This window comes from Siphateles boraxobius, unplaced genomic scaffold (genome assembly GCF_051911475.1).
Source record: "Siphateles boraxobius isolate OS27281-9 unplaced genomic scaffold, OSU_SipBor_1 5, whole genome shotgun sequence".
Classification (NCBI taxonomy): domain Eukaryota; kingdom Metazoa; phylum Chordata; class Actinopteri; order Cypriniformes; family Leuciscidae; genus Siphateles; species Siphateles boraxobius.
Genome location: NW_027509141.1, coordinates 24,932,357 through 24,954,047, shown reverse-complemented (window position 1 = coordinate 24,954,047; position 21,691 = coordinate 24,932,357). Strand labels below are relative to the sequence as shown.

The window sequence follows — 21,691 nt, the reverse complement described above, 5'->3', positions numbered from 1 at the left end:
GCGGACACATGTAAATATCTTGACATCAGAACGCAGCCAAGCTGCAATAAAAAGTTTTTTTTTTACAAATTTAAAGGTGTACTTCACCACAGGCAAAATGAGCTTTCAATAAAACATGGCTGTCTATAGAGTAGAATTTTTTTTTTTTATTCAGTGCTACCTGGCTAGAGAAAACAGATAAAAGAAAGGCTGTTGTCTTGTCTGTTGACAAATAGGCAGGAATTCTTTAACACCCATAATGCACTGGGTATGTTGCTGTCCAAAGCCACTCCCACCAGTCTGCTATGAATACGCTTACCAGAGTCAAATACTGCTTTAGTAGGAAATACTCCTTAGCAAACTACTAGTCATAATGGTGTTGACGTGTATTGTTCCCAGGTGCAAGAATTCAAAGAGTAAACGTTTAGCAGGAGTGAGTTACTTTTGGTTTCCAGTGAAGGATCCAGAGCGTTGTAGGTAGTGGCTAAAGGCCATGATGAATAAATCTAAAAAAAACTGTGTGTTTGTAGTCAACATAACCACAAACATAGTGTTTTAGGTGAGTGGGAAAAACTGAAAGAAACTGTCGTTTTCACAAAACCCCTTTTGCTGACAAAAAACATGAATTTCTCAGTCCAGGTAACATGGAGAACAAGTAAAAATGGTTAATTTACATATTCTACCCCGACATTGTAACAATGCAAAGTGGGTGAAGTTACGCTTTAAGGTCTGATATGCATTTCAAATATGCAAAATCAGTTTCTTCCTAATAACTAATCAGAGCACTAATCCCAAATCTAATACAAAAGATAGAGAGCAGTAATTGATTATTTTAATTATTTTATTATGAGTTTATTTGTGTAAGGAGGTAATCTTAGTTCTCTTATTGTACATAAAATTATAGCTACTTAAAAATGTTAGTACATGCATACATATAGTGTATATATCCTTTTTCTGTTTATTTGTATATATATATATGAATCAAAAATGAGCATATACTGTATGCACATTTTTGAAAGCTTTAGGCCAATGTTTACTTTTTAAAAAATATATATAATACTTACATTTTTCATTGTTATTATTTTAGTTAGTAGTGAGCTCCAAAGCTGATGAATTACCAGGAGTGTTTTGGGAACATCACATTGAGTATGTATGTGCGTGTTCTGGTCAGGCACTTGGTGCCCATCCGTTGGCATGGCCTAATCTCTCCTTAATGAAAGTGTGAATCAATTACCACTATCTCCAGTTGGCATGGGCAGGCTGAACTTACTTGCAATTTAAACGCAGAGCAATTAATTCAGCACAGCTGTTACCCTCAGATATCCTCACACAGAAGACTATAGAAACACACACACACACAGAAGGATTTCTCACTTTTTGCCATCATACATGCAAAATTTGAGACGATTCTGCACAGATGCCAACAATACATGTGCTTTTAACCTTCACTTCATCTCAAAAGTGTGCTACACACAAGTCAGCCATATTTTCTTGACAGAAGGAAGTGCTGGCAATCTCTTCACATTGTGTGAGTCTTGTAATGCATTTTAATGCATGTATTTTAGTGCTGGCACATGTAGCTTTATCGTAGTATAGCAGCCTACACCTCCTACCATTTTAATATTTCTATCACAGCTCTCGATTTTGAAATGTCATTTGACGTGGGTGCTATTTTTGATATAAGCTCTTGTGTAGGTCTTTAAAGAATGCTGAGGTTGATTTTCTTTGCCTATATGGGGCAGCATATTTGGGTCATGTTGGGGTTTTGTGTGGAGTACACAAATATTTCATCCGGATTAATAAAAATGTCTTAAAATTATGCATTTCACTTGATGTATTAGTAACAGTCTCATTTAGCATTTTTGGCAGTTGTTCCAAGGAACAATCCAAATCCAAATCAAGCTTATATTTAGTGTTTCTGACAAGCTTCTCTTCTGAGACAGTGTTTTGCAGTTATGGCTTGGCTCACTGTTTACAATTCCATTTACATTAATTCATTCAGCAGATGCTCTTATGCAAAACATCTTACAAATGAGGAATACTAGGGAGATGAAAACACAAGAAGGGCCAGAAAACAAAGTTCCAGAATTTGCTCTGAAAACTATGTGTCTGTAACTATACTACAGTATATATTTCAATATATAGTATATACTATTGTGTGTGTGTGTGTGTGTGTGTGTGTGTGTGTGTGTGTGTGTGTGTGTGTGTGTGTGTGTGTGTGTGTGTGTGTGTGTGTGTGTGTGTGTGTGTGTGTGTGAGAGAGAGAGATTATATATACTGCTTTTTGATAGCTTGATAGAAATTAGACCATTATGAATTTACCAATAATAATGTATATTTGTAATAATGTAAATAATATCTTAATGTCTTAAGCACTTTTAAAATATGTCTTTCTTAAGCATGAATGAATGTTAGGTAAAATGTTGGATAATTCATGCAAACAAATATTTGACATATATTTTGTTTGCTTTGAATTTATTTTGTTTGATATTAACAAAAATAATGAAATATTTGGTAAAGTTATTCTACCAGTGAATTTAAAGAATTTGTTGGCATTTGCTTATGAAATTATCTAACTGGCAACTGAATACTCAGTTTACATAATAAATAGAATTTTTAGAATAGAATCTTGTGTGACTTAATTATTATTTATTTATTCGTTTTTCATTTGTTTTTGACTATTCATGTGTTTATTTTGTTTCTGTGTTTGTTCAAAAATAATGAAAAATATTTGTTTTTTTTACAAAAATAGATATTAAAAAAGTATTTGTATGAGATGGCGAAGTCATGATGATTTAGAACTTTGAGCATATGAAAACAAAAAGTTTAAAAATATGTTTTTTAAATCATTTTGTTTTGTACCATCTTATACAAATTGCCATGGGACAAAAAAAAAAAAAAAAAACTCTGACGATTTCTGCAAGGACGTCTTGTTGGTTAAGCTAGTTAAGAACCCTGGCCCTCGCCCACACAAACATCAAAATTCAACAGAAGCTGGTCCTTAAAAAAAACAGGGCTTTTGTGTAGTATAATGTGAAATGCTAATTTAATTAACCTTTCAAAAGTATTTTGTGTTTTCACCAGAGGAGTGATTGACAGGAGATCAGGGAGCCTGTGTGGCTGGATTCACTGCTATCACAGCAGGATAAGAGTCTCACTCTCTACCTCTCTCGACCTCTGCTCTCCTCTCAAGCCACAAACGAGAGCCGTGATTTGTGCTTCTGTAATGTGCTTCTCAGCCTAAGAGGCATTAGCAGCGTGATCCATCAGATGAAGAGTGGCTCTTATCATCAAGGCACCAACCTCTGGTCTCCTGCTGCAGCCCACAGAATCATGTTCTGTGCCTGTCAATTATATTCATAATCATCAGAGTCGAACGGATCGCTAGGAAGCCAGTTATTGGTCCGTGGGGACATATATGTGCCAATAGCTGCCCTGCTTAATGCATGTGCGATCTATTGAACACCATGCTGTTAAGACCCGGAATCTTTTTTGTTGCACACGAGTGTGTGACTCTCACCACGTACATTTTCCTGCCTTGTTTTTCAATATTTAACTATTGAACAAGGAGCCATTCAAAGGAACTCACAGACTGACCTGTAACATCTAAGGCAGATTTCCCACAAGTTTTAAAGCATGTAATATCCTCAGAAAGATAACACAAACCTCCCCAAAGACTGCTGCTTCTCAAATATGCGTGGGACGCACACTGTCCAGCTTCTGTATTGGCTGTGAACTTGTGCTCCTAAGCACAAAATGTAAAATATATGCGATGAAAAAGAAAGTATGTGATGAAACATTCCTTTGCATTGATCAAAATATCTCAAAGGAAAAGCAGAAATCAAAGAGAGCCTTAAGAACAAGATTGAATAGGGTAGAATCAGAATAATCCACTTTAATGATATTCTCTTTTGTGTTTTATCGGTTCACCTTCTCTGACTCACACAGGCTCAGAGCGAGAGGGTTTTTGATGCTGCTCGCTCATGTTAATGATTAAAACCATTGCAGCTCACCACGAGTCCCATGCTGGCGTATGGTCCTAGACTCCCCCCAAAATGGGCTCTCAAATTTTAACCTCAGGGTTTAGAGCTCCTTAGACGGTCATATCAGAGCCAGCATCAATGCTAGTTTGGGAAAGCATTGTGGGAAAATGCCACAGACACTGTGCCCATGTCTGGAGGAAAAATATTTAGCATTTTTTGTAAATGCATTATTTGGGTTTACCATAAGTGTAAATCCTTGGTTGATTCATGTTTAATCCATTGAGGATCGTTTCGTTTTATTCACTATGTTGTTTGCATGCAAAATGCATTGCATAAAGAACAAGCCTTACATTTCTGGTTTGTTCCATAGCTCCAGTTGCCCTTGAGATTTGGAAAGTGTGCCAGAGCCCGAAGACACCTGCAACCTCTCCATCATTGACCTTATGTGGTCTGCTCTGGGTTTGGAGTCTGTTGGTCCTATTGGGACCCCAGAACTTCATTAAACTCTAACATGTAAAGATGCACTTTGCTTTTGGAGAACCAACTCAAGGATTGATTTCCCTGCCACAAATAATACTTAGTTTTCCTCTTCCGCTGTATTTTCAGTGACAAATTCCCTTTGAGGATGTTTTCTTTTTTTGAGTTACCTAAGGACCCAGTTGCGTGTGCAAATTGTTTGGGAGTTTCTTGGAGGCGGTTATACATCAGAACTCGTATACGGATCCGTTGAAACATGCATTCTTGAGTTTAGCCCTTTACAAAATGGTTTATCACAGAACTGCAGAACCGCAGGCCAAAAACTGTCAGATAAAGACAATCATGGAGTAGAAAATATCGCTGCCGCTACAAGTTTATAGAGCTGGTTACCGTCATGATTTTATGTGGCACCAGACAGCACTGTCAATGTGATTGAGATTTTACTAGCCTATTAAACTAAGTAATCTTCCTCTTTTATGAATGTGATAGAATGAAAGTTAAACAAGTGTTTGGTGCTTCGTATTGACCTACTTGATTCAAGTTTGAATAACAGACTTGGCAGAAATGAATTGTAGAAAAATCTTTTAATATAAAGTTTAGTAGCTTTTAATGCTTTTTATATAGACTCATCCATAGCTAGTTTTTTGACTGCTCAGTTTTGCTTTGATTTATCCACACACTGAAGCTCATGTTAGTTTGGCTTTTGAGATGATAAGTGAGATGGAGACATGACATCAGTGCGAATCGATTGAACTGCATTTTGGGGAATTAGGGGCCTGATTGCTTTTGTGTTAATCAGCCTCAGTTCTCACAAAATAAAGAGATACACTCACTCCTTTCATGAAGTTCTGATGAGATTTCATGCAACTCTATGAGGGAAGACTCATCAGCCTCTAATTAATGACAGCATTTCAATTTTTGGGTGAATTATCTCTTTAACAACACTGATTAACGGAAGCTTGAAGATAATATACTGGTATTTATAAAATCATTTCAATGGTCATTTCTGGTCAAAAGGGGCAGTGTAATTAAGTAATTTAACATGCTTTGGTTTTTAAATTGACGTTTTTCCAACAAATGTTTTTGAACCTCTTATATTTCCTCAGGAAGTGTTATGATCTGCTGGTTTGTTTGTATCTCAGGGACACTGTAAGAATGAAGTAAAACTGAACTGAATAGTGTCTTGTTTGTGTATTTCAGCATGTCAGAGATCAGCGTTGATTCACTCAATGATTAGTATGTTGTTTGTTATTGAGAGAACCTTTGTTTATCCCATGAATTTTACATTTTTATAGACTGACGCTGGAGTGTGTTTGCTGCAAAATCTGAGCCTTAACATGGAAGATCACGCACTCTGTAATTTTGTGATTCATACTTTGCATTTAGAAGTTTGGCACAGACCAGCTGAACTGCTGCTTGAGTGCAGAAGCCACATCGTTCTCATACAAATCCTGGTCATAAGCCAAAGCTTTGTGTATGTGCTGGAGCTCAGAGTGGGACAACAGCTGGACCCACTGCCCCAAATAAGTCTCTGCCGAGTTAAACAAATGAATAAGTGGCTTTGGGTTCCAACGCGGCAGCATGAAAGATGACACTTTCCAGGAAAAGGAAGCTTCCTGTGCCATGTTGAAAGCCAGTGTCTTGCCTCTGCCTGCTGGTGGGTGCAGACATTGACCAATGGGCTGTCCCTGTCTCTGTTTTATCAGTCGCGCTGCAGACGCTCACCTTGTCAACGGCAGGCTGAAGAAATGCCTCGAGCACCTGGTGCTATCTCGACTCGTGGCCGGCCCCCTCTCTGTCTCGCACGTTCACGGCTTAAGAGTGGGATCACTTTTAAACATCCACCGCTATCGAAATGCGCCTTAGCTGGTTGAAGTGAATTAATTGTCAGTTTTATCTGGAAGTGCTCTCATCGAGTGATGTCATGTCACATTAAAGTGTAGGTGAGGTGCCAACGGTTAAAGCACTCATGGTGGGATGCACCCTCAGATTGAAAATAACTACTAAAATAATTATAACATTGATTATTAATTTTCTCTATTAAATTAGGTAGGACGTGTTCAAAAGTGAAATATATAGTTTATTAGGATATATGCAGAGTTTCTGTGGGTCTTTAAATGTCTTAAATCAGAGCAGAAAGTCTTACATTAATAAAGTTATGGCATTACATATATATATATATTCCTCAGTATTTTTGTCCTGTTTTCCAATACAAATATCTAAACATCTTTGATCCATTTACTTGAGATGCAAATGTAAAATGAGGTCTTGAATTTTTTTTTTTAGGTGAGTGTATGAGTAAAACAAGAGCAAATATCTGTAAATGAGTAATGAAAACTTGCCTTTGGATTAAGTTGATTTATCTGATTCCACTGGCAGATATTTGTTCTTGTTTTAATCATAAACTCGTTTTTTTGATTTTATGATTAAGAAGACTTTATATTTTGCATCTCAAGTGTTGCTAATAGAACTCATTGTGTTCCACCTAGACATTTACATTTAGAGAACTTTCTGATGTATTGATTTCCCTTCAATTTATTCCTTAAATTCTCCTTACTTGGTCTTTAAAAATGTCTTCAATTTTCCTATATAGAAACTGCATATATTTAGATTTTCTCAGATTGTACTAAATAATTATTACATAATTATTCAGTATACTAAATAATTATTACATAATTATTCAGTATACTAAATAAAATACTACAATACTAGATAAATGCAAAATACTACATATATTTAGTAGGCTATATAAACATCTCATATTTAGACCCTTAAATTGAATTAAACTTTCATTAATATTATTATATCTTCTGTAACAATTGAATTAGGTAAGAAGTGTTTAAAAGTGATATATATATATATATATATATATAGCTATTTTATTAGGTTTTTATTAGGTTGGTATTTGAGCACAGGAGTAAAACGTCTTAAATTTATATCATGAAAAGTGTTTTTTTTTCTTCTTCTTTGGTCATGTCTTCTGCACCCAGGACTTCAACTGACTTCAACAAACAAAAAAAGGCTACAAATGATACAGAAACAATGACATGCATGGTGGGATGTATTTTACATTATCATGTTGCACTCCAAGCAAAATATCCCATTAATTGTATTGATTGCTCTTGATCAGTGCTGTAGATTTATTTCATCCCAGTTGGGCTTTTATTGTCGAGGCTACAGTGTTAGTGCATTATAGTTTACAGTTAATTGAATTCTATTACTTGATCAGCTCCCTCGTTTCCCTTGAAAAAGATTGATGTTGCAGCTGTTGCCTGGTAATGCAGAGTACATTGAGCGAAGGCCTCGTTTAATTTATTCACTTACTGAGCGTATCAGTAGAGGCAGAGCACACCTGACTGGCAGCTCGGTTAATTCAGCTTACTTTTATGACTCGATGATGTTTCCGCCACATTAATGGGACAAGACTTGAAATGTTGACAACAGAAGGTCGCCACATGAGCTTTTGAAAGTCCTTCAATCAGCTTTGCTCTGGTTTATAGGCACTCTCAGTGCGGCATTGAGATATGGGACGCTTTTTTTATTTATTTTTATTCAAAGCAAAGTAGGTACCACTCTTCCGCTTATTAAAAGAGGCTCTGGAACATTTTTGTCCTCTCAGCCTCCTGTCTCTCAATGCCTAAACAGTTTTGCTTGTGTATTTGTTGATATATTGCCAATTGCTGCTGTTTTGCTTTAAGTGGGCCTGAGTCCCGCTCTTGTTGCTGTGGTTTCGCTCTCATTCCTAATGTGTCTGTTATCTAACTCCCTTGACTCTGTGAAAGAGTCTTGAAAACGGTGCAGAAATCGTCTCTCACCCCCTCCAGATCTGAATGGCGCTATTTTTTTATTGTGTGGTCTGCCTCTCTGTGATTAAAAAGAATGAAAGATAGCATTGTTTAAGAGTTAGTAAATAAATGAAATATCTTAAAAGCCACTCTTTGTTTGTCATAATTATGTTTCCTCTTAGCCTGCTGGCCACATAGAAATATAAAATAATATGTAGCATTACAACTACTTGCTGAGAGCTACTTGTTTCTAAGTGATTTCTTTCTCTCCGTCTCTCTTGTTATAGTGTTGCTGAGGGAGGAGGTGGCTCAGTTACAGGAGGAGGTGCACCTCCTCAGACAGATGAAGGACATGTTGAGTAAAGACCTGGAGGATTCGCACGGCGGCTGCTCGGCCGACACGCTGTCCGCCGCCGAGCTCAAGGTGCAGTTGGGGGAGAAGGAGCAGGAGCTGGAACGTGCCAAGGAGGCCTTACAAGGTCTGAACCCCAATCACAAAGCCAATATTGCAGGATTACCAGAGAAATCCCCCCTGTGTGCTGTTCAAGCGCTTCATCCTCCCTAGACACATCAATACTGCCTGAGTTTACCCAAAATCATTGTTTCAGTAACAGGGATGGATCGTTGTGGTCGGCCAAATACCAACTAGTCAATTTTGTTATATAGCCTATATATATATAGCATGCAATTAATTTTTTCAGTTTAACGCGTTAATTAATATTAAACACAATTAATGCAGCATCCGTTTTTTCAATTATCCTTTGGCTAGCGGTACATTGTATGATCACAAAAAGCGAATGCTTTTTTAAACCATTCAGTAAGACACAAAAGAGAACGCAGTGCAGTACTGGTGTGTGTCTGTAAATCTCCTATCTGTGTGATACACACACGACTCCTGCGCACAGAAATAAACGCTTCAGAAAGCGACTTGAACGGGCAGAAAGACCTGCTACTGTCTGTTATTAAGGATGATCAAAAACGAAAAAGAGAAAATTACTCACTGCTCTTGACCGAATAACTTGACAGGGCAAGTAAAAATCTTATTTGAGCCCGGGTATATTGTAGGGCATAGGGTAAATGTGACATTTATTGTAATGGGTTTATGTGAAGATTGTTTCAAGTTCACTTAAAGTTTTTTTTAAAGCCTAACAAATGTTACAATCGATAGCTTTTGATTATACTGTAATGCTGAATGGCTATAATGGTTAAAATTGAGAACAAAAAAAAATTCAGAGACATCAGTATGATTATAAAAGATCAGTAGGCCTATATAAGGTGCCATTAAATAAATATTTAAAATATAGGCTCCAGTCTTTGTTTCAACATTAGTTTGGAGATAAAATGTGAAATGATTGCAATATAAAAAAATATTAAAATCTTTAATGTTAGGTGCGATTAATCGTGATTACAGAAAAAAAGTCAGATTAATTAGTTGTTGTTTTTTTTAATCAATTGACAGCACTTATATGTATATACACTACCGGTCAAAAGTTTTGGATCGGTAAGACACAGTGTGTGTGTGTGTGTGTGTGTGTGTGTGTGTGTGTGTGTGTGTGTGTGTGTGTGTGTGTGTGTGTGTGTGTGTGTGTGTGTGTGTGTGTGTGTGTGTGTGTGTGTGTGTGTGTGTGTGCGCGTGTGTCTGTCTCCTGGTATTCCCTACAAAGATGGTAATGTTGCTTATCTTATCAGCTATCTGTTTATCTCGGGTGTAATGCTTTTTTAGTGTATTTGAGGGACTTGTATAAACAGAGGATGTAAGTGCTAGAAAAAATGGTTAGTGTTGATGCACAGTGTGATTAATTCAAAAGTGTCTTATCAATGAGTTCCTGCAGTGTGAACTGTAGCTGCTTTTAGGAAGACGTGTGAAAGAAGGGTTTTTGAAATGTGCACTGACATAAAAGTGTCAAAGTAACTCTTTTGTTTTAGTTGTACAGTGATGACCAATTTATATGCATTATAGTTCAATAGAATCTTTTCTAGATTCAATAGAAGATTTCTGAAGAATCATGTGACACTGACGAGTGGTGCAATGATGCTGAAACTTCAGCTTTGCCATCACAGGAATAATTTACATATTTAAAACACAAAAAAATAGAAAACCGTTATTGTAATAATATTTCACAATATCACTGTTTTTCCACCCCAGACTTTTTGAACAATAGTGTATACAGTCTCAGAGGAATATTTGTGTTTCTTAGATTTAATGAAGTTCTCAGATGTTTCTTTCAAATTTCTTTGGAGGGATAAAAACAGACATAAATGAGAAACTTGCTAACATACGGTAAGAATGAATAGCAGAAACAGCATAACTAACTATTTGCTTACAGAAATTGTAATGCTAATATTCATATTAAAATCTCTTTTGATCGCAGACTTTGGTATCTTGACATTCAGTTTAAGACATTGTTGAGATCATCTGAATCACTTAAGGAAACACACAAGATGACACTCTAGACGCCCTAGTAATCTAGACAACTTGCGTTTCTCTTAAGAGAACAATATGAGAAGCAAGAGACTTATAGGCAGAAGTCTACATTTGCTCTCCATTTAATCTCTTTTTGTTAAATGCTTGTGCTGTCTTTCTTAAAAACAAGTGGCATTTGGTTTAATTGTTTGCTATCTAACGAAATGACATTCTTACATATCTTCAGTCAGTCAAATGTATTTTTTTTCATATTTTGGTTTGTACATGACTTAGATATGAAACTTTTGGGCAAAGTAATTGATAAAATGACAATAATTATAGATAATTGGTATCTATAATTCTTGAACACTTTTAAAAGAGATCTACATTGAAAACGCTGCACTCATAATTGTGACTCACTTTACACTAGGTCAACCGTGTTACTTGACACTTAGGCATTTAGTTTGTAATGTAACACCTGTAGTACCTAAACAGGAACTGGAGCAACCTGCCAGTCCTTTACAAATATTCCACAAGAGACAGACTGCGTCAAGCAGAGTTTTCAGCAAACAAAACGATATATCAGATTTGAGTCTTAATCGGCCCTTTTGGAGAAGAGAGAGATAGAGGTGATGGATGGTAGGGTACATGTGTGTTCATGAATGTCAACGGCTCTCGTATCAACAGGTTTGACTGTTGAATGAGGAGCCTCCTTCAGTTTGAGGGGGAACGAGACAGTTACCTAGTCAAATAAATGATTTACTTCTTACAAGCAACAAGACCGCAGAGCTCAGAAAGCTTTATATGGAATTGTTATGAGGTGTTACGCCTCATATTTCCTCTCTTATTAAACCCTTGAAATAAAATGCATTTGTTTAATGTTAACAACACATCTCTTTTTCCCCTGTGTGGGATGTTTACAGTGGAGCATAGTGCCATCTGGAGGCTGTTTTGAACAGTACACGACACAGTTATTAACTACAACACCACAGTCCTTTATTTATGCCACTAATTATAATAATCATCAAAAGATGCCTAACAAGAGACTGGATTTTGACTGTTTATTGTGTACACACACAGGGTAATCCATCACTTTGTATGTCCACAACTCTTATCTGACAGGGTCAGAGCATAAACCGCAGACGCGTCATTCAATCATTCAAGGACACAAAGCCTGTGTGTGTGTGTGTGTGTGTGTGTGTGTGTGTGTGTGTGTGTGTGTGTGTGTGTGTGTGTGTGTGTGTGTGTGTGTGTGTGTGTGTGTGTGTGTGTGTGTGTGTGTCCGTCCAAACGCTAAAATGAGAATGTTATTGTGTAGGAGGCACTCGGTTGTTTATATACTAATAATGTGCTAAAAGTGGATATTATTGCTGCATTTCTGAATATGATTGTGTATGTTTGTGTGTAGCTATGAAGGGTGATCGGAAGCGGTTGAAGGCAGAAAAGGCTGACCTGGTGAACCAGATGCAGCAGCTCTACACCACACTGGAGAGCCGAGAAGAGCAGCTCCGAGACTTCATTAGAAATTATGACCAGCACAGAAAGGTCTGCATGAAATTTCTCTAATTTCTACTGACACTTCAGTTCACTTATAATTTGCTTCATGCGTGTCATCTGAAACAATCTTTCAAAAACGAAACTTGCCAATCCTTACTTTATCTAATAATTATTTAATTTTCTTTCTCTTTTTGTTCAGTGTCGCACTAGATAATTGTAAATTTGAAAAGACTGGTCAATTTATCATTGGCTGACATGATCTTAAAGACAAATTTTGTATTAGAGGAAACTTGGGGAAGAACTTCATTCTTGATACATTTGACAATAAGTTGACAGATCCACCTACAAACTGATAGTTTTTTGAGCTGAAGGAAAAGTGGTGTGTGTTTGTGTTTACATGTGTGTGACGGAGTGATGCTGACTGTGTGCTGTGCTACAGGAGAGCGAGGACGCGGTAAAGACTCTGGCCAAAGAGAAGGACATGCTGGAGAGAGAGAAATGGGACTTGCGCCGGCAGACTAAAGAGGCCACAGAACAAGCCAGCGTCCTGCGCTCCCAGATAGACATGAAGGAGAACAGAATCAAAGAGCTAGAGGCAGAGCTCACCATGGTGAGATAGCATCTCTCTTGATCTCTCTCTCTCTTGCAGACGCACACTTCCACTTCCCACAATGCCATAAACACTTACACCTCTTATCTTGTCTTAACTCATCCTCTTGACGGTTTGCATCTCTTATCATCAGAGGCTCTCGAATCACCTCTCAGTGGCTCTGATTGCCGATATATCAGCCTCAACATTCATCAGTTAAGATCCACTGATGGATCATGGTACCCCAACTGATCTGCATTATGCAATTTTACATTTTGCTGGATTGGTATTACAATGTGCAAACATATGTACTGTATGGGCACATGCAGTCACACAAAAATCCCCATGAAGAGGCACATGGCTGTCAACAGAGCAGTAATAGCATCATTACTCACTTCATCTGCCTAATCTGTTGTGCCCGTGTGCCTCACCAGTATTCACATACACACATTATCTCAAGCATACTAATGATTTCATTCCCACTGAGATTTTGAAATCCCCTGTTTTTCCCCTGAGCAATCTGAGGGGCAAGATGTTTTATGTCCTTTAACATCTATATTCTGAGTAATGGATAAAAAATGTAAACTTTATTGATGTACAGGGGGGGGTCCAAGATTTTTATGATCAAACATTTTTCTTAAATGTAAGAATAGTTAGAATATTAAGAAAAATGTAACTTTATTTTAAAGTAATAAATAATATGTTATTATATATATTTATAAATAAAATCTAAAAATACATATTAGGCTATATATATATATATATATATATATATATATATACATACATACACACACACACACACACACACACACACATTAATGTATATACATTAAAATAATTTCTTAATTTTATTATTCATATATATATATATATATATATATATATATATATATATATAGCATAAGTTATATAAATTATAAAATTACAATTAAAATTATATCAAGTATGTAAAGTATTTTTAGGTTACTAAACAGACTCAAAATTGTCACACTTATTTGTACAGCTGGAGAACATGATCATCTTGTGGAGTTCAAATTAACATTGATACACTAATAATATCAGAATTTTTTATTAAATATTAGAATCAAAGCACTTTAACTTTGGATCCTCTTAATTATATACCCAACTGTATAAAGGTTTTATAGTGACCACAACTGAAATATGGTACGTTTGTGTGCATGTTGTTTTTGTACCTCAGGCAAAGCAGTCTCTTGCCACTCTCAATAAAGACGTGCCAAAGCGTCACTCTGTGGCGATGCCATCCGAGCCGGTGGTGAACGGCAGTCAGGAGTGGGTGATGCAAGCAGACCTTCCCCTCACTGCGGCAATCAGACAGAGTCAACAGACCCTGTACCATTCACACCCCGCTGACAGGCAAGGTACAGGCCTACACAACAGCATGCCAAAGATACGCCAAAGGTCTTCTTTAGTTCACTCACACACCCGTCTCCTGTCTCCACAGCTGCTTTGAGGATCAGCCCCTGTCACTCCCGCCAGCCCTCCGTCATCTCCGACGCCTCGGCTGCCGACGGCGACCGCTCATCCACCCCGAGTGACATCAACTCGCCCCGCCACCGGACTCACTCCCTCTGCAATGTAAGAGCTGCCTGGCACCCCCGACCAAGTAAACAGCCTTCCCAACTTGCTTTTATCTCCACCTTCATTCTTCTCAAATATTCAGTCCCTGTGCTGCTCATCAGCATGGCTTCAGGGGCACGCTTAGTGTTGATGGTGGTTCATGCAGATCAATCAAAAGATACAGTTTGTACCTGTAAGAATTAGTCGTGCTGCACAAGACTGAACTGAATGTGTTTGTTTTGCACATTTGGCTTGTAAAGACCATTATTTTATGATTATTTATATACAATTATAGTATTTATAGAAAATATTGAATTAGTTTATTAGTTGCATTCAGTTTTAGTTTAATTATGTGCTTTTGTCATTTTTATTAGGTTTTGTACTTTTTTTTACATTTTTCTATTTAGCTTTAATTCAGCTTTGGTAATTTTAGTACTTCAACTTATATCAAGTAGTTGACAAGGCAACATTACTAATTTTCGTTAAGTTTTTCGTTTAGTTTTTCATCTATTATTTATATTTTATTCCAGCTTCGTTTAAATTGCCGGAAATAGTTTTTAATGGTTTCGGTTTAGTTGTAGTTACCAATAACAAAGCTGGTAGAAACAGCAATAAACATTTATGCGTGATTTACCAAAATGCCCAGTGACCAACCCATCCATTTTATAATAATTAATATGGGATTTCCATGTGTTAGAAGATTTTTGTCATTTTTATTAACTCTTTTTAAAAGCATATTGTTTAAAAAAGAAAAATAATAATTAAACCAGTCTACTGGTCTGCCAGCCTGGTCACACTGCTCTGTTTGCTGGTTTTAGAGGGGTTTTGGGTCCTTTCCAGATTGTCAGACTGGAATACCAGCTTAAACCAGCAAACTAGATTGGTTTCAGCAGAGACTGTAGAGTTCACCCGGTGGCATATTTTAATGCCCTTAAACAGCTATAGAAAGACTGAAGTCAACAACAAAATCTGACAATGGTGGTATCATAATTTTAGCATTTTTGGTTCAAATTGCTCTAAACTAAAATATTATGCTAATCAGAAAGGTGATTGGCTCCTTTAACTAAAAAGGACTTCCGTTCGAACAGTCATCATATTGATCACTATTATTTCTGCCACTCTTATTTCTGTGAGTGGTCTAATACTTTTTTTAGGTTTTATTGTAGCAACGACTGCAGTTTTCTAGTAAAAGAAAAAAAGAAAAAGAAAACCATTAGAGTGTGTAGGCCCCTGAAGTAGTGCTGATGAGAGAGGGCAGATTTTCCTGAGATTCCTGATGAAACCACATGACTGACCTGCCCCCATATGTCCACCATTACTTTTCTATTCTCTCTTCTCCTTCCTCTCTCGCTGTCTCTTTTTCTGCCTTTTCTTGTTCTTGCTTCAGTCCATGGAGGACCTCGAGGACCAGAAGCGTAAGAAGAAGAAGGAGAAGATTAGTCTCGGCTCACTTTCTCGAGTGTTTGCCCGGGGAAAATCTCAACGCAAGTCCTTGGATCCGGGCTTGTTTGATGGTACTTCCACCCCTGATTACTATATAGAGGAGGATGCTGACTGGTGATAGTGCTATTGCGTGTGTGTGTGTGTGTGTTGGTGTGTGTGTGGGTGGACGTTTGCTTGGATATGTATGAGTTAATGTGTGTGTGCGAGCGTGCATAAGCGTTTGTGTGTGCCTTCAAATGTATTCCCCATGAAAAATACAGGAAAATGGAAAAACTGCTGCCTCCTTGAAATGTACATAATGACACTTAAAAACATCAATGTAAATGAAATATATATTTATATATGTATTCATATGTACATATGTTTACATTGATATAAATATATACATGGGATCATTTGCGTGTGTATATGTTAATGCTGTTATAATGCTTTATTTGTGGTAATATGTCTCTTTTTTATGAACTGGAAACTTGAATTACTGCTGAGCATTTGTAAATAGGAACTCTTTGTGCACCTTGTGTTTGCTGATGTCTTCATGTGGAATGCTTCTTTTTCATGACTGCTTTTACCATGAACCCCGAGCTCCAGGCTGTCTTCATATACCATAGCGTGAGCTCCATCTGAAAGATTTAAAGGTGCACTCTGTCATTTTTCCCATCATGAACATTTTTAAATCTCAACATGACATGATCACATGAGATGTGAGCCAAATAAAAGCTGTTTTATGTCAGAGGGTCACTGAATGGGTGGCCATGTTGAGATCACATGACCAGCTAAAGTATTTATTTTATTTTGGTAATCTACCTATTATTGGATTCTTCACTTCACTCTCTTGGCTGACTTAAAATATGACATTTCTACATGGAATCTCTAAACTTAGTGCCCATGCCACTAGGTGTCAGTATAAGGCCCATTCACACCGAGGACAATAACTATTAGGATAGTTTAAAAATAATTCTACATGTAACAGAAAAGTCCACACCAACTATAATGATAACGGCACAGAGAAACAATATCATTGAAATCACTTTCAAAAAAATATTTTTTCAGCCGATGAATGATAAAAACATGGACATTCAATCAGAATCCATCCTGTTTTAATGAGCATGAGCATTTAAAGCAGCAGACTACAGAACAATAAACAGAAGAACGATAGGGTCCGTTGGTGTTGACGCTAATTTATCTTTAAAGTTTCTTTATAGTAATAAACGTGAATATGCCTTAAATGGACCCAAAAATGAAAATTTTGTCATAACTGACTCACCCTCAAGTTGTTCCAAACCTGTACGAGTTTATTTTTTATGTTGAACACAAAATAATATATTTAATGCTGACAATCAAACAGTCAACGCGATAGACATTGACTTCTATAGTGGAAAAACGTACTATGGAAGTCAATGGCTACATCCCTGTTTAATTACCATGATTCTATAAAATGTCATCTTTTGTGTTCAACAGAAGAAAGAAACGAATAGCCTACAGGTTTGGAACAACCTGAGGGGGAGTAAATGATGACGGAGTTTTCAGTTTTGGGCGAACTATACCATAAGTCCAAGATGGCAGTCAGCACAATATTAACGAAAATTGACTGAGTGCACTTTTAATGTTAGGATCTACGGAGATACATCCGGATAAGCTGGTTTTCTGAATGTTTGCCTTTGCTGTTCACCTCAGTAATCTAGTCGCTAAGGAACATCTGCGTAAAGCTGCGGTCAAATATCTCTGAGATTTTGCGGCCAAAAAAGGTCTATTGTCCATCGTCAGAAATGTAGCTATGTAAGAAGCACAGCTCACACAGAAGTCACTTTCCAACCAAGGCGCTTTCTGTTGGTGGATGCAGCGAATCCGCGTGACCTTGAACATTAGCAAAATCTGTGTAGAGAACTTTTTAGCCCTCACATGAAATGACTGGATTTTGCCCGCAAACTTTTGCAGAGAGTTGGCCGCACCTTTGAGGGAATTTCGTGTGTTTACCTCAAGAGTTACACTCAGACAGCTGCCAAACCAAGAGAATGATCATTTGAAAGCTAATATTTTATTATGCATTATGTCCTCTTGCAAGACTGCACCAACGATCTTTTTAATCTTGACAAGTGTGAAATGAAAACCTCTTAAAATCTGTACTTTATTGTGTGGAAAGACTGAATAAATCGTATTTTTAGGCAGTTTAGTTCCATTATGATGGTAGATTGCAAAAGGATGGAGTAATTCAGTTATAAAGTTACAACATGCATCAGACTGGCCTTGTCGAGCTATATTTGCGTGGTCTGATGCTTCTCAATCACTTGCCCCTTTTATGCTAAAAGACATGTAGCATTATTTATTAGACTGTTTCCATATTTAAAAATATCTCACATTGTATAACCTATGAGGAATTACGTTTGATTTTGAAGTGATATTGGGAAAGTTTGTTTCCACTATTTACACGGATCTGGAATATTCTTAAACCAGGTGCTGACTTTACATCAATAAAGTGCCAAAGGGTTATAGTGCAGCTTGCAGAAGAACACAAGAAAATACATAGGAATATTTTCTTTTCTCTGCTCTATCAAGTGTGCAAATAGAATGCCTGTAAGAACTCACAACACACCCTGCTTCATAACATTCTTTTCCATTAATGTTGAAACCTATGATGTCATCATGACTCTTGTCTCGCTGACATATCACATATTTCTTTCCGTTTCAAGCTTTCCTTTGCATCTTGGTGGCACTGATTTCCCCCCCCCCCCCCCCCCCTTTTTTGTTTTGATCTTTTAAATTAAAACTGAACTTCATTCCTCATGTCACTCTAATGTTTTTATGTTGTAAGGTTTGTAAAGTAGATTGTGAGATATAAGATTAAATCTATTAAAGAATTTATTTAAAGATTAGGAAAGAGGTCATTTCAATGAAACCAGACTATCTTTGAATTTACAGACAGACTGATGAGAAGGTTTTAACACTCTGGAGATTTAAAAAGAAAAAAGAAACAATTAAAATAAACTTATTTTAAAATAAAAACACATAACCCAACATCCATGTGCCTTTCTTCTTGACCCTGTGTGTGTGTTTGTGTGCAAGTTGTCATAATGGTTTCCTCTTAACCCTCTTGTTCTGGGGTTGCCATGGTTTGGGGTGACCCCGTTCCCCACCATCTGTGTTAACACGTGTCCTAACATTGTCTTACCTCAGTGGATGAGAATGCCCCAAACTCACTACATTCATAACTCATATGAATATGTCAACTGGAACCAGTCTATCATGTACACCGTTATCCAAAACATGAGCACGGTCATGTGCACTTCTACCCAAAACATCATCTCATGACTACCAACTGATTCTTTATTTCATTTAGTTTAAGGCTTTATTTTAAATGCTACACATTTATTAGGATTATATGTATACATTATAATAAAGTATATAGGCCTACTTGAGTTTTCTATTCACAGCCTCATGAAGCATGATGGAGAGCATGCTACAGTTAATTCAGAACAATTGGGTTTTTCCTTCTCATTAATTGAAATGGAAACAGATTGCGATCTCCATTAAAATCCATTTTTTCCATAAGCCAGCGGATGCTCTCAGATGTCCCAAACAAGGTCAAGGCTCTGTCTTTGCTTAGACGAGCGCCTGCCTATTTCCTCTATAGGTCTGCCCCTCTGTCTTATAGAGGTAATTTTTTCAGCTAATTAAAATCTAATGAAGCCTTAAGAGAAGAATGATTCAGTCTGAACCCTCAGGGTGATTTCAATCTTGTTTTATACCTGCCGGGACACAATTTTAGCGTTAGGAGGGCTATATTAGAAACCAAATAATATACATAATTAGCTATATCTAATTAATTCGGATTCAACTGAAAGTCAAGCTCTTCAAGGATGACATCACTGCAGCAGTATGAGCTCAGTTAGAGTTTAAATGGCGCCACCTGCTGGTGTAGACATGACACTATATGTGTGGATTATATGGCATTAATAAAATCTGGTGACTTTCGTTTGGTGGTGGTTTCATGGAACGTCTAAAAGAAAATAAATTACAACAATATAAAAACTCAGTATGATTTTAATTTTAATCATATAGTCCACAATGAATACACTGATTATTTACTTTGAAAGAATTTTCACTCCGGAATTGCTATTAAATTTCACCGTCCCACTTTATATCAAGCGCCTTAACCTACCATGTACTGATATTTAAATTAATCAATTGATACAATGCACTTATATTGGAAATATATGGTTTACATTGTGTTTATATTTTAAATATACCTGCATGTAAATATGTTCTGTAATTACACTGTAACCCACCCTTAAACATAACCATACCAAAAAACCTGTGCCTAACCTTACCCGTAACCCACCTCAATAGCGACAAGTCTTTTATTGTACAACATAAACACAATAAGTACATTGTTCCTAACCTTTTTAATGCAAGTACATTTGGCCTGTACCAAGTATGGTAACTCATGATTGAAATTTGTCCTTTGCATTTAACCCATCAAAGTTAGTGCACACACATTAGGAGGAGGAGGAGGAGGAGAGAGGGGGGGTGCATTTCTTGCAGGTATTGGGAATCAAGCCCGCAACACTTCAGGTTACCAATCTGACTCTCTAACCATTAGCCAGAGAGTGCCCCTTATAAAACTAATAAAGCACCTAATATAAAGTGTGAGCAATTTCACTAACAAAGAAATGACAAGTTAAAGCATTGAATTAAATGTGAAATTTTGAAGTTTAAAGACTGAATTAGTAACTTGTTTTAACTGTTTTTTAAATGTGGTCAATCCACTATAGTAAAAACAAAAAGGCCTATGACTGACAACCATGTACTTATATTCCTGTTAAAAAAATGCTGTAAAATGTTCTTGTTAGTAGATTAACATATAAAAGCAAGTGAATTCAATGTTAGTTTCAGACAGGAAGGGGAGTGAAGTTAAGTGGTTTAGAAGTGAAAGTCTGAGGTGGTAAAAGTGGTTTTGTTTCAGAGGGTGTGTGGGTTATATGAGAATAGATAAGGCCTGTCGATGTTGACCGCAGGCCTAATCGTGGCTGTCAGTTCTTTATAGAAAGCATGAGTAATTTAAAAAGCTTTTTAAGAACAGAAAATCCTGAAATTTAACAGGAGGATATGGAGGTGGGTGCTTTTCCTGCACAGCAATAAAAAAGCTTTTATGTGCAAAATGGATAAGGCATTTTTGTTTTGCTCTCAACCCCTCTGAACCCCATAACCCCCCCCCCCCCCCCCCCCCCCTCCTCCTCCTCCTCCTCCTCCTCCTACTCCCTCCTATTCCTGCCCCTCCTGACCAATCCAGACTCAGACAGCCTCTCCAGCCAGACCCAGCCCAGCCTATCAGATGGCGAGGAGCAGCTGGAGCGGCTGCACCAGGCGGAGCTTTCGCGGAGCAAGCCGATGTCTCTGTGGAGGGCGCTCACTGTGCAGGCCTGGCTGGAGGTTGTCATGGCAATGCCTATGTACATGCGTGCCTGCTCTGAGAATGTCAAGAGTGGGAAGGTAAATGCTTCTCCTCTTTATTTTTTCCTGTTCTTATCATGTGCATTTTTAACCCTTTTAAAAAGCCAAAATGCAAATAATTACAACTAATAAGCTATTTATAATTCTCTCCTTGATTAAGTGATATTCTAGGATAACATTTTCAATTCTGCGGTCGCTGGTTATACTTTAGTACTATTACTTCCCTGCATCCAATGTGCTCTGACATGAATCTAGTTAATGATTACTCTGTTAAACTGGAAGACCTAGGTGATGATATGAGTGAGCTGCTTCCTGTTGCAGGTGTTGTTGGGGTTGACCGATGAGGATCTGGAGCTGGGTTTGGGAATCAACAGCCCAATGCACCGCAGGAAGCTGCGTCTAGCTATTGAGGACTACCGAGACGCAGAAAATGGACGAGGGTGAGCGGCCACACTTGCTTAGATTAGAGCACACACACACACACACACACACACACACACACACA

At 37.3% G+C, this 21,691-nt stretch overlaps 1 protein-coding gene across 9 annotated transcripts in view; it reads left to right on the top strand.

Moving 5' to 3' along the window:
• kaznb (kazrin, periplakin interacting protein b) overlaps positions 1-21,691 on the top strand; it is a 154,551-nt gene that overhangs the window by 132,420 nt on the left and 440 nt on the right. For 3 of the 9 annotated variants that reach the window (XR_013194891.1, XR_013194894.1, XR_013194893.1), the window contains 7 exons: positions 8,512-8,703; positions 12,037-12,173; positions 12,565-12,735; positions 13,916-14,096; positions 14,180-14,313; positions 15,683-17,082; positions 17,133-18,750. Coding sequence is in view for 5 of the 9 variants with exons in the window: in XM_077203539.1 (XP_077059654.1) it covers positions 8,512-8,703; positions 12,037-12,173; positions 12,565-12,735; positions 13,916-14,096; positions 14,180-14,313; positions 15,683-15,809; positions 21,026-21,225; positions 21,508-21,626 (1,261 nt within the window). In the remaining 4 variants the exon portion in view is untranslated. Of the gene's footprint in view, positions 1-8,511; positions 8,704-12,036; positions 12,174-12,564; positions 12,736-13,915; positions 14,097-14,179; positions 14,342-15,682; positions 18,751-21,025; positions 21,226-21,507; positions 21,627-21,691 lie in introns of those variants that run through there. The other 6 variants (XM_077203540.1, XM_077203543.1, XM_077203542.1 and 3 more) reach the window with 4 other exon arrangements.